Source organism: Peromyscus maniculatus, chromosome 1 (genome assembly GCF_049852395.1).
Source record: "Peromyscus maniculatus bairdii isolate BWxNUB_F1_BW_parent chromosome 1, HU_Pman_BW_mat_3.1, whole genome shotgun sequence".
In the NCBI taxonomy this organism is placed as follows: Eukaryota; Metazoa; Chordata; class Mammalia; order Rodentia; family Cricetidae; genus Peromyscus; species Peromyscus maniculatus.
The window spans coordinates 177,092,251-177,106,522 of record NC_134852.1 but is presented as its reverse complement, the minus strand read 5'-3'; the positions used below and the strand labels follow the sequence as shown (position 1 = coordinate 177,106,522).

At 40.8% G+C, this 14,272-nt stretch overlaps 1 protein-coding gene and 1 pseudogene across 2 annotated transcripts in view; one reads left to right on the top strand and one right to left on the bottom strand.

The window, feature by feature from the left end:
• Positions 1–14,272, bottom strand: part of Dock8 (dedicator of cytokinesis 8) — a 212,403-nt gene that overhangs the window by 135,589 nt on the left and 62,542 nt on the right. For both annotated transcript variants that reach the window (XM_042262086.2, XM_076561526.1), the window contains one exon: positions 11,648–11,719. In XM_042262086.2, the coding sequence (XP_042118020.2) occupies positions 11,648–11,719 (72 nt within the window). The remainder of the gene's footprint in view (positions 1–11,647; positions 11,720–14,272) is intronic.
• Positions 6,814–6,932, top strand: LOC143271226 (small nucleolar RNA SNORA40; annotated as a pseudogene).

Sequence of the window (14,272 nt, the reverse complement as noted above, 5' to 3'; positions counted from 1 at the left end):
CACTGTAGATATGAAACATAGAAAGACATCTAGTCAAGGAATCTTCCAGGCTAAGAATCACAGGCAAATACTTTAAGAGAATATTTTTTTCCAGGCTTGTGAGGTAGATCAGCAGGTAAATGAGCTTGCTGCCAAAAAGCCTGATCACCTGAGTTCAATGTTCAGGACCCAAGGTGGAAAGAAAGGGCTGCCTCCTGCAAGCTACTCAGACTGACTTCTATACGTGTACAGACACGTACACATGCACATAAAAACCAGAAAAATGGGAATATATTTCTCCAAAAGGAGATAATGTATTTTACATAATTCAACCTTTTCCTACTCAGTGATGGAAATGAGTTGACTCTCATTTTGTCTTTCACAGCGGTACTATTTATCTGATTTAAGCATGTCAATGACAGAACTTGAATGGCAGTGGGAGGGAACGCAAGCGGCCATTACCCCACACCTCTGCCCATTAAGTGGAATTCAAAGCCATTATCACCGAGAACAAGGGCATAAAAGTCCATCTCTAGATATTATAGAGAAATGTAATAGCAGCGGGGAGATAATTGAGGAATGAAGGCGCTAACTAAATCAGTGCCTGACTGCATGGTTTTGGATGACAAAGACATGTCCATGGAAGGCAAAGTGGCTTCGTTAAGGATCACACCTCTGGAGAAAGCAGGCTGCCACCCGTCCCCAAAGTGCAGTAAAATAAATGGTGTAGAGCTGAAGGGTTATTCCCTTGACATGCTAATTGAAGTGTCTATCATGATATTTCATTTTTATGATATCAAATATCATAAACAATAGTTAATGCTTACTCAATTATTACTATAGTAATGAGATGTTTAAAATCCCATTTCACTTACCACAGTAAAACATGGGTATATACACATACATATATATGTTTTTTGAAGTTTTTGTTTTATGGGCATGGGTCCTTTTGCTTGCATTATGTCTGTATACTATGTGTGTGCCTGGTGCCTGTAGGGGCCAGAAGAGGGCATCCGATCCTCTGGAACAAGAGTTACAGATGACAATGAGCCACCATCCGGGTGCTGGGAATGGAACCTTCTGCAAGTGCAATCAAGTGCTCTTCTTAACCGCTGTGCTTTCTCTTCAGCCCTTATATGTGTGTTTTGAATACATATGTATTAAGTTACTACGTAGCCCAAGGTGGCCTGGAATTCATAATCTTCCTGCCATGGTCTCCCTAGTGCTGGGGTTATAGGCATGTGCCATGAGGTCCAGCCGGAAGGAACAGCTCTTATATGTTAAATTATAACTATAATATAAGTCATATAAATTATAACTAAGTCCTATAAATCTTACAATTTCCAAATCTGATCATTATCTTATGAATATATAAATTACAATTTCTGTGGTGTGAAATATAACTTGAATCATCAAGTTTCAGGAAATCTTTTATAATATTGAGTTGTCCTGGTTTTTAAAATCTTTATACAACATTAGTAATTGGTCTAATTTAAGTTACTTGTCAATTGGGTAAGAACAATTCAGCCATATTGTATACTATTAATAATATGAATAATAGTCAATAGTAATTAACTTATGATAAAAAACCTTCTGATTGCTGCTTTAATGTGCTAACTTACTGACAGAAACTCACAAGGGAAGTACTATGTTCTCTCTCCTGCTCCTTCCTTCTTTCTTTCCGGTACCAGGGATTAGTGAGTGCCAAGGCCTTGCGCATGATTGGTGAGCGCCACAGCACCAAGGCACAGCTCTGGCCCCTATACTCAGAGTGCTATTCTAATCGCTACCCCCCCACCCCGAGAGGCAACAAAGCATCAAGGAAATAATTAATTTGCCTTGGGTAATGACTGCTGAGCAGCAGAGCTGGGATTTGAATCTATGGAGTCCTCGTGCCGGCTATTTTTGTCATTGCTGTTTTGCTTTGTCAATATGATACAACCTGGAATCATATGCAAAGAGAGCCTTAATTGAGGAACTGCCTCCATCAGATGGCCTATAGATAAGTCTTCGGGCGCATTTTCTGGATTAATGATTAATGTGGGCTGGCCCAGCCCACAATGGGCGGTGCCACCCTCGGATAGGCAGTCCAGAGTGGTATAAGAAAGCATGCTTGGCAAGCCAGGGCGAGCAAGCCAGAAAGCAGTGTGAACTAGAACTCATGGAAAGAAGCTGTGTCTGCCAAGACTGACTGACTGATACAATACAATGATGTAAAGAAGTTGGAATGTTGCAAGTCCACAGTCCAATTACACTTTTTCTTGGGCTAGCTTTAGCCCTCTACTAGCCCATCCTAGCTGACCTCTGTGTCGGAACTAACATCCTGTGACTAATAAATAAAAACGTGATCACCAGCTTCCATCCACTCAAAAGCCAAGAATGTCATCAGACAGCTTCTGAGACATGTAGGAGAGATTTCCCCCCATCTTGATGTAACTCACCACTCTGATGCGTCCACCAATGTATTTTTAAAATACCTTGGCTTATAACTCTTTGTTCTGTTACTATAAAACTCCACAAAACCGCTTCCACATTGGAACATTATATTTGGTGAGATCTAAATGTATGTTCCCTGGCCACGATCACTCATATTTGTTCCAGAATAAACCATAGCTTTTATTCCTTTGAGGTAAGAACTGTTTCTTTTTATCACAGCCGCAATCCTCCAGGGTCTCTGTTTCAGTTCCTGCCCTAACTTCTCTCAGTGATAGGGACATGTAAGCCAAATGAATCCTTTCTCCCCAAGTTGATTTTTGGTCAGTGTTTAATCACAGCAATGGAAAGTAAGCTCAGTCCTGTTCCATTCTAGAAAATAGCATAATCAACCACAGGAAAAAAAAGAGAGAGAGAGAGAGAGAGAGAGAGAGAGAGAGAGAGAGAGAGAGAGAGAGAGAGAGAGACCTGCTCTATTTTATATTTCTACCCATAACTTGTGAAACACAATTACTGTGGTGGTTTGAATGAGAATGGTCTCCCATAAGTTCATATGTTTGGACACTTGATCCCCAGTTGGTGGAACAGTTTGGGAAGGATTAGGAGGTGTGGTCTTGTTGGAGAAGGTGTGTCACCAGAGGAAGGTTCTGAGGTTTCAAAAGACTTGGCCATTCCTAGTGTTCTCACTCTGCCACCTGCTTGAGGACAAAGCTGTGAGCTCTCAGTTGCTCTGCTGTCAAGCTTTAACTCCACCATCATGGACTCTACCCTCTAAAACAGCAAACCCAGCTAAACATTTTCTTTTCTAAGTTGCCTTGGTCATGATGTTTTGTCACAACAACAGAAAAGTAACTAAGACAGTTATAATCCACCCTTTTTAGGAGTACAGTTCTGAGTTTTAACAAATGAACACAGTTATGTAAACACCACTTCAATTAGGACACTGGTTACTTCTACAAACTCTCCAAATTCTCCCACACCCTCTGTAGTCCACTCCTTTCTCCAGCACCAGATTCTGGAAGCCACTGGCCCCATTTCTATCTTCACAACTCTACTTTTTCTTGAATGTCATATAAATGGGATCATGCTATTATGTACTGGTTGGCTTATTTTACTTAGTACAATGAATGTGGCAACATCCTGGTGTTGCAAGAGCAGTAGCTTAAAAGTTCCATTGTATTGCTGAGTAGTAGCCCATTGTATGAAGTTACCAGAGTTTGTTTTCTTATTACCCCATTGAATACATTCAGTGTTATTTGTAATGTTGGCACCTACAAATAAAAATGCTATAAGTATTTGCATAGAGACCTCTATGTGAACATAGGTTTTCATTTCATTTAGTCAAATCCCTAGAGACAGGATTTCATGATATACAATGGGGGTATACATATATATAAATATTATATCTATATCTATATCTATATTTGGGCTTTTAGACTAAGGGAATAAAATCCAAACATATGAATCAGCATTCAGAAAATAGGTAGTAACAGCCCACAGTTTAAAATAACAATAAAACAAAACTGGAGAAATTTAACTTATTTTTATTAATAATATCCAACATCGGCAAGGAAGTGGATAAAAGTGGTAGTTCCATGCTAAGCTGGTCATGGAGTGAATTATCACAGCTTTTCTGGAGAACAATTTGATAGAGCTAATCAGAACATATTAGATACAAGGGTCTCATTTCTACCTTCAAAAACAGCCACCATCATGTGTAGATCAGGTGTTGTACTATGATTTATCATTATGGCAAGGGGAGACAATTACATATCCATTATATCCTTTCCTCTGAGGAAATCAAGGTAGTCTTTAAAAAAAAGTTCTCTGAAACAAGAAGATCTCCAAGATATTATTGAAAAATATAATGTATGCTTGTAACATATAAAAAGATAGACATTTTTGAGGTATGAGGACAACAAATCGAGACCATGGAGACTATGAAGACAAACCACAAGCAATCAAAATGTTGAGTTATAAAGCCCAGTTCCAATAGATACATCTACAAAAGAACTCCCACACCCGAGGCTCAGGGGACATTTCAAAAGAGGCGGTGAAAAGATTGTAAAAGCCAAAGAATGAGGGAATTTGCTATAAAATTGTGTCTCTTAATAATGTCAGAAGCTGCTCCCATAAAGTCTCACCCACATGACGGCCTAAACATGAGCTGAAAATGGCAATGGACATGCCAAAGTGGACGGGGGGGGGGGGGGGGGGAGGAGGATATGGACACGGACTGTGAGGCCTCAACCCCACACAAAGATCCACAGGCAACTAAGGAAAGCCGAGAGCAGAAGAACACACCAACTGGTTATGTTTTCATATACATATATATGAAAGAGAGCAAGACTGGGAATGTGGAGGGTGTAGGGGGAGGAAATGGAAGGGAGAAAAACTGTAATTATATTATAAAATATTTTATTATTTCTCTCTCTCTTTCTGTGTGTGTGTGTGTGTGTGTGTGTGTGTGTGTGTGTGTGTGTGTGTGTGTGTATCTATATGAATGCCTTCAGAGGTCAGAAGGAGACCCTGAGTCCCCTGAAGCTTAAGGTACAGTGGCTGTGAGATGTCCAACATGGGTGCTAGGAACCGAACTCAGGTCCTCTAGAAGAAAAGCAAGTACTCTTAACTGCTGGGCCATCTCTCTGTGCTATGGATAGGGAGGGGCTCATGCAGGCCCACCCTTAGCTAAGGAGCTATTGGTAGTTGATGGCTCCTGGGAAAGGGGGAGTCATTTTTCTTAGGGGATCTTGCGGCTGGTACAGTGCCCATCTCTGGTTGATTGCCCCAAACCCATGTGAATGCCATCAGCACTAACTGGATCCAGTGGTAATGAGATAAAGAGGGGGGGCTGCAGAGATGGCTCAGCTGTTAAGAGCACTGACTGCTCTTCCAGAGGACCCGGGTTCAATTCCCAGGACCCACATGGCAGCTCACAACTGTCTGTAACTCTAGTTCCAGAGGATCTGACACCTTCACACCAATTCACACAAAATAAAGTGAAGTAAATGAGAGAGAGAGAGAGAGAGAGAGAGAGAGAGAGAGAGAGAGAGAGAGAGAGAGAGAGAGGGGAGGGGAGGGGAGGGGAGGGGAGGGGAGGGGAGGGGAGGGGAGGAGAGGAGAGGAGAGGAGAGGAGAGGAGAGGAGAGGAGAGGAGAGGAGAGGAGAGGAGAGGAGAGGAGAGGAGAGGAGAGGAGAGGAGAGGAGAAGAGAAGAGAAGAGAAGGACATGGAAGTTGGAGAGGGATTTGTTGTGGGGGGAGGTGTCCAGGGGATAAGGAAAGGATATGATCAGTGTGTATACAATTGTATGGATATGTATTTTTTTTCTACAACATAAACAACTTACACTTATGTGGCTAATTCCATTTTAACTGTTCTCTTCCTAACTGTAATTACAATGTCCTTTCAGATGAAGTCTGTGCATTTATTTCCCTTCTTTGTACAGGTGTCTTGACAAAACTAATGTGCAACCAACACTTGTTAAGTAATTGCTAGATTGTCAGGAAAACTCATAATCTTCTGTCAAAATAACAGTCTGACCAATATATTTAGAAGATAAAAAATTATTTTGTTAAAAAAAAACTAGGCTTGGTTCAACTATCCTCGGCACTCTAAAACCAACTCAGACACTACATGAACAGGATGGCTCCCACCTCACCAATATCCCTGCTGTTCCCTGGCGTCTAGTCATCCACACTCTAGTCTCAGGCTTTCCTTGGAAACAATCACCAAATTTCCTTGACCCCTCTATCAAACAAACAAACCTTATTCTTTCCCCTTCTCTGAAAAATGGTCCATTGACTTATTAAAATCAAAGCTAGTGTTTAGACGTTTTTTTTTTGGGGGGGGGGTAGGGGGTGGGTAAACAAAACCAAAAACCACATCAATTCAGGCCTTCTTATCTTAATCAGAAGCAGGCTGATTTTAGGTCTATTCTACCAGAAAGGCAGTTCCTAAGGTTTTGCCTGATACTAGAAACTGAAAACTGTGAAGCAGCCTTGAGGGTTCAAGTGCCACCTTGAGGCATGATCTTTTTTTCAGTCGTCTATCAAGACAACTTTTGGCCCTTCTGGTTCATTGGGCCCTACTACTGCCCACATCTATCCCACTTGACCCTTTAACAGCACTGCTAAATACCAACTAGGCTGGTTCAGAGATTGGTAGAACTTGTCTTTATACCTCCAAGTCTTTGAACAGATTGACTTGAGCAGAGCTGTTCTAGTACAATTCACCACATCACCATAGCTACCGTGTGACACTTGTTCTACAGTTTCCAATCCGTTGTTTCTGTTATTATTTCCCTAATGATTGAGCTTTCTCTTTTAAAGATCATTTTCCCATCTCCACTATACACGCTCTGCAAAGAGCTCCTGACGTGCTTCATTGACAGTCATCCCTTAGCACTGTGTATGTTTGTAATTTGTGGACAATGACTTACAGACGAGTGTGCAAGGAGGTTCTCTTTACAAACCAGAACTCACTGTTAATATGAGTCTTGATTATATATGAAGGAATATGATGACCCCCCTAGTCCCAAAAAATTGTTCATTAGAAACCCAGGAACCAGTATGGTTTTCTTACCTCTTATAAGGCATCAGTGTTATGTTATCATATATGCATATGTGTACTACTGTATATATTTATTTTTTGAAGTAAGTTTTAAAAAAAAAAAACAAACTTCATTCGCCTGTGTCCAATATAGGCATCTAGGTATAGAGTTACAAATTAAAGGCCACAAACACTTCACAAGGAAAAGCATTAAAAGGAAAAGAAAAAAAGTAAAGATCAGCTCCTCCTTCCATGTAGCACAGCTAGCCTTCAAACATGCCAGCTAAGAAAAAGGTGTCATCCATGGTGACAGGAAGACTGAGCTTTTCCTCTTTGGGTGATAGCTGAATTTTTATTGGCAGTTCTAGTAAAATATGTAACTTCTCATTTGTTCTTAGCAAGGCTTCTCCCTCCCCCCATAAGCTTTTCTTCAAATAATACCTTTACTCTCCCATTAGAATTTGAAGTCTTGGCGAGTTTGAACAGCAAGGTTTTGAGTGGTAATCAGTCACTTTAAATCATGTGTTGGCTATGTAGAGGATAAAGGATATAGGAGACTGGCAGGGAAGGTGAGTGAGAGAAAATGGATATGTATTTTGATGGTGTACACACACACACACACACACACACACACACACACACACACACAATGTTGAGTGATAAAGGGTGCCTAGATTTTCTGCATGAATAAAGTATTCTGGGCATACACAGGCACTAGATGATTTTTGGGAGAAGTGTGTATTGAGATTATAATTTTCATTCTCAGCATTTCAGATTCATTTTACCAGAGAACCAAGCACAGGGGTAGGAAAACATGCCCTTCTGTACGACACTAGTCAAAGATTGTCAGGAACTGTCGATGGGTTTTGGAGTTGGAGGCTTTCCTCTGCCAACGAGCTTGTTTTGGGGAAGGGAACTGGTCCATGACATGAGTGTGCTGAGATGGAGCCAATGGTAACCTCCATCCCCAGCATGCTTGACATACTATAAACAGATGCTGTTTCCTAAGAGATAAGCGCATGGATAATCATCACTTCTGGAAAAGGAATGGGACACACGAGAGAACAGAAACTACAGTCACGTGTCTAAGGTCTAGACCCATATTTTAACCCAAAGCCATCCAAATTAACGTTACGTTAAAATTAGATTTTAAACATGACACCAAAAATAACAATCTTAAGGAAAATACCAATATGGATTCAATTACATAAATCATTCTAAATGTTAAAACATACTGGGGAAGAAATTTATATGGTAGGAAGGTTAATATATTAAATGATAAAAGTGCTCTAGTTCTGGGGATATTACTTGGGGAGCAAAGCATTTGCTGTATATGCAAGAGGATCAGAATTTAGACCCCCCTGAACCCATCCAAAAGCCTCAGATTGTGGTGGTATTGTGTTCCCCAAAATATTGTGTACTCTAATAAATTTATCTGGGGTCAGAGAACAGACAGCCACTAGATACAAAGGCTAGAAAATGGTGGCACTCACATCTTTAATCCTAGCATTCCAGAGATAGAAATCCCTCTGGATCTCTGTGAGTTCAAGGCCACATTGGAAATAGCCAAGCATGGTGACACATGCCTTTAATCCCAGAAAGCCAGCCTTTAATCCCAGGGAGTGGTGGTAGAAAGCAGAAAGATATATAAGGCGTGAGAACCAGAAACTAGAAGATTTTGGCTGGTTAAGCTTTCAGGCTTTTGAGCAGTAATTCAGCTGACATTCATTCTGGATGAGGACTCAGAGGCTTCCAGTTTAAGGAAACAAGACCAGCTGAGGATCCGGCGAGGTGAGATAGCTGTGGCTTGTTCTGTCTCTCTGATCTACCAGCATTGACCCCAATAACTGGCCTCGGGTTTGATTTTATTGATAAGAACTTTTAAGATTCCTGCTACATCAGATGGTGAAGACAGGGATCCCTTAAGCAAACTGGCCATATCTGCAAACTCTGGGTTTGATTAAGCAACCCTGCCTCAATGTATAAGGTGAACAAGTAATCAAGGGAGATCCCTTGTGGCTTCACATGCATGTGCATACACAACTACACATACACACATACACACACACACACACACACACACACACACACACACACACACACACACACGTACATAAGCACACAAGCATACATACACCCCTAAACATGAAAAGGGAAAAAGTTATCTAAAGTTTTATAAAACCAAATAGCTTAATAGAGTTGTAAAAATTTCTTAAGTAGTGCACCAAGGAAAACATGACCAGTGGCCAACAAATATATGGGGGAAACAGATAATCAAATAAAATGTCAAAAATGACAATGCTCTCACAAAAATGGAAATGTTAATAAATGATACTTTATAATTGCTAATATTTGCTATATAATTCATGCACATTTGATCTATTATTGAGTTTATGTTTGTACATATACCATAGGCACAGAAATTATAGTTTTTCCCCACAGGAAATAAATAATAAATGTGCACAGGGTTTCAGTGAGAAGGACATTGCTGCATTGTAAGTATAAAAATACTTACAAAGGATTCGTCTAAACATTAAAACTGATTGGATAAACTGTGATACACACGCATTATACACTCATTAGTTACTGTGTTCTGGAAGAATAACTAAATCCTCTCTTACTGTGAAAATTGAAAATGCAGGCTAAACCTATATTATCACTATCAAGTATGGCTACCTACATAGAATGAAATTCATTTAACTTGGTTTTCTTTCTCTATAGTTTCTAAACTCTGTCATGAGCATTCTAAAGTCTTTTTTTTTTTTTCAAATAAAATTTGTGGAAGATAGAAAAAAAGCATTCCAAAGTCTGTACTGCCCAGTGTTTCAAATAGGAAATAAATCTGAAAACCAAATTTAGTCCACAGGACCTCCTCTGTTTATTGTTCCCTCTTGGATTTTTTTTTAGAACTTTAAATACCCAGAAAAGTGCCCCTAATTTTAACATTTTGAAGCTTGAGAACAACTTGTTCTGAAATCTCTCATTTATTAGTAGCAAGACATAATCTTATTTGCCTGCTGGCAAACTTCATTTTCCACTTCTGTTAGAACGGAAGACAGACTGACATGTAGCTTTGCTGTAATTACTTTCTATAAGTGATTATTTTTCCTCTTCAGCTACTGGAAACAGTGTGAATACTGACCTTACTAAAAAAAAAAAAAAAAAAAAAAAAAAAAAAAAAAAAATTAGCACAGATCCCATGGCACACTTAGAGGAACTGGGTAAAACCCAATCCCAAGCGTCCTTCATTATTTATCCCCAAGAAAAGTAATTCTTGCTAGAGGAGGGAACAGGGGAGGCTACCTTTTACGAACTGCTTATGTCTCTCTCAGCTTTCTGATAAGTATCTAGTGGAGTGGGCTTCGATCTGTGGCCAGCCCTCAGCCTACTGCACAACACACATGTCCATGTATACATGCATATGCACACACAGCGGAGATTCCTGTGTTCCAACGCTGTAGTGGGCAGCCATTCCAGCTTGGATCTGGAAGTTCCAACCCCCATTGAGACTCTGGCAACTGTCACGCCTACGAGGCGGGGCCAGGGGAGTCGCCTGGAGACCCGAGAGCTGGATGGGCCAGCACTCTCTCTGTGCCGGGACCCTGAATGGTGGAGGTTGACCGAGCAGAGCTCCAGAGAACACCGCTGGACTGCGATACACCTTCCCCAGACCCTGCGACCTACCTATCCCTTCATTTGTAAGTTATCCACTAAATAAATCTTCCTTTTAACTACGTGGAGTGGCCTTAATAATTTCACCAATACAACGCCTCTCACAAGACTGTGCTGTGAAAGTCATTAGTGTGGGGATAGAAACCTCAGAAAAAAATGCCACAAAATGTTTGATTAACCCAGAGATAAAAATGCTCTCTTGATGGGAAGACAAGCAAGTAATTTATCTCAGGGTCACAAATTCTAATAACATATTTGAATCTGAGGCCAAGTTTCAATTCATTCACTATCTTTTATCTAGGAGTTCATTACAATAAAAAAAAGAGGAAACAAAAAGATACATTCCTTTTTTATCATTTTTGTGAGACAGGGTCTTGTCATGCTGCTCAAGATGGCTGCTTTGAACCTCTGGGTTCAGAGCATGCTTCTGCCTCAGCCTCCTGAGAGTTGTGTGACTGGCTAACAGGCAATTCTATTCCTCATGTTTAGAATGTGATTTTCTTCCCAACTGAATAGATGAACAGACTGTAGTATAGCTGTAAAATAAAAGATTTTTTTTTTTCTGTGATAACAGAAAGCGAAGGATGAAGCCACAAGGAGACAGGATGGAGAAAGGTGAGATCATAGACTATGAAGGAGACTGGTACAGATCAACCAGGGTGGGGGCAGGAACAGGTGGAGCACCGGGATCTCCAGGGCAACAAAGCCCTTCTGTTTGACGATGCGAGGGCAGAAGCATTTCAGTATGCATTTGTCAAAAAGCATCAAATACATAGCTAAAAAAAACCCAAAAAACAAAAAATGATACCAGGACTGGGGATGTGGCCAGTGTGTGCCCAGCATGAGGGATGCTCTGAGAGGGGGCGCATGGGAAATCTCAGGGCTTTCTGTTCGGTATTCTGTAACCCTAAAAATCCTCCAATCAGTCCTTTAATTTGAAAAACAAGAACACACAATGCACACTTTACACTGATGGAAGTGAGCATTTACACATAAGGAGAGGAAACACTTACTTCCGGTTCACAATCAGCCACTCTCGAGTATAGGTCTGAACACAGTCTCTGACGTGAGGATCCAGTTCAACTCTAATTCGGTGAAAAATAAGATAAAAACAGGTTATTACTGAGCAAAAGTGATAAAATAATTCCTTGCCATAATTAAGGGACAAAATACCACTTCAAATCTGTATCAATACGAATGTTAGGGTTGTTCTTGCCCATTCATTTCAAGTGTATAAAGTATTCCTAAGGCAATATTTGTTCTTTGATGAACAAATATGTTGACATTTTAAGCTGTGAGTTTCTTTTTAAAGAGAATTGCTAAACTACATCTATGCCTGAAGGCATTAAGACACTAGTAGGGAGAAACAGCTATGATTAAACATCAAACAAGAAAAATAAGTTCAAATAGTTATTTCTAACAGGTAAATTTTTTGCTTTCATGTAATTTTGTTAGGGCATGTGTGTTTTCCATTTAGAAAGCCAAGAACAGCTGTCTTAGGCTTTGATGACTTTATAGACACAGGCTTTGGATTCCTATCATACCTGCTGAGAAGTGTGCCATTAGAGATATTCTCCATGTGCTTCACAGTCTGGAAATCAGAAATAATGACAGTCGCAAAGCTTTTGGTATTATTAGAAACACAATTAGTACTAAACGGGTCTAAAAGCTGAAAGGTTTTTTTTATTTAAATATTTTTTGAGATTATAATAGAATTGTATCATTTCCCCTTTTCCTCCCTCCAAACTCTCCCACGTTCTTATTCAAATTCATGACTTTTTTTTTTTTTTTTTTTTTTGAGACAAGGTTTCTTTGTATCGCCCTGGCTGTCCTGGAACTTTGTAGACCAGGCTGGATTTGAACTCACAGAGATCCACCTGCCTCTGCCTCCCGAGTGCTGGGATTAAAGGCGTCTGCCACCACCACCCAGCTGGGCTCTTTTCCTTTAATTGTTGTTACATCTATAAATGTGTGTATATTTATATTACACACACACACATATATTCATAATTACAACTATCTCAGTTCATATAATGTTATTTGTATATGTATGTTTTCAGGGCTAAACGTTTGGTATTGGTGTGCTCTTTCTTCCCTGGGGAAGATTATTTCTCTGGCTCTCAACATTCCTTAGCTGCCTGTGGCTCTTTGTCTGGGGTTGAGGTCTCTGGGCTTTCCCCCCTGCAGATTATACTACAAGTCTTAATTTTGCATTTGTAAAACAGGGATGCTATCATTTGGATCTTGGATGTCCTCCTAAGACCCACACATTAAAGCCTTAGTCACTGGCATGACACAATTGAGAAATGGCAAACTCTTCATGATGTGAGGTCTTATGGAGGGTCTTCATCACTGAGGACATGCCCTTGAGGGTGACTGTGGGACACTGCTCTCTTCCTGTCTTTTGCACCTGGCCATGAAGTGGTCACAAATTACTTCTCTTCTGCTATCATCTCTCACTGTAATACTCTTTGCCACTACAGGGCTAAAGCAATGCAGCCACCCAGCCAGGAGCCAAAATCTCCAAAACCGTGAGCCAAAATAAATGTTTCTTCATTTTAGTTACAGTAAAGGAAAACTGGCTAACACAGGGAACAGAACAGTACTCACCTGTGGTGATATTATGTTCCCCAAAATATTGTGCACCCTAATAAATTTATCTGGGGTCAGAGAACAGAACAGCCACTAGATATAGAGGCCAGAAAATGGTGGCACACACGCCTTTAATCCTAGTGTTTCAGAGGCAGAGATCCATCTGGATCTCTGTGAGTTCAAAGCCACACTGGAAACAGCCACGCATGGTGACTCACGCCCTTAATCTCAGGAAGCAATGGCAGGAAGCAGAAAGGTATATAAGGCATGAGGATGAGGAACTAAGCCTTGGTTAAACTTTTAGGCTTTTGAGCAATAGTTCAGCTGAGATCCATTCAGATGAGGACACGGAGGCTTCCAGTCTGAGGAAACAGGATCAGCTGAAGAGTTGGCAAGGTGAGGTGGCTGTGGCTTGTTCTGTTTCTCTGATCATTCAGCCCCAATACCTGGCTCCAAGTTTGTTTTTATTAATAAGACCTTCTAACAATTTGTGCGACACTCACCTTTGGACTTCCTATCAGCCCAAGACCAAATTCTGCAAGGGCTAGATAGGAGACCTCTTGCCTTTCACTGCCCAAATCCCAACTCCACTCCTCATTGACTCTGCAACCTTATGCCAGTCATTCAGTCCTTTTGTGTCTCAATTTCCTCACCAGCAAGTGGTGACAACAGTAAGAGTGCCTCCTTTAGAGAACCATGATGAAGGTGTGATGCTAACATGCAACATGCTTGGAAGCATGTCTGGCACAAGGTAAGTCCCCTGTGCTAGTTTAGACTTAGGTGACTTTCACCGTGCACTGGGTGCTGACTCAGGCACTTAGCACGTGTGGATTCAACAGGCCAGGCACCGCTGTTATTCTTGTGCAGAAGAACGAGGTAGTAAGGATATCAATCCAAGTCAGAGACCAAAGTGCCGAGCTGGGACGTGCAAGGGCCAGGCTCATGACTACCACAGGTCACTACTCAGCATAGGATCTGAGTGAGGCACAGGGCGTTCTCCTAGAGTCATGAGTGTTTACTCTCATGGTGACCAGAATGCGCTCCCC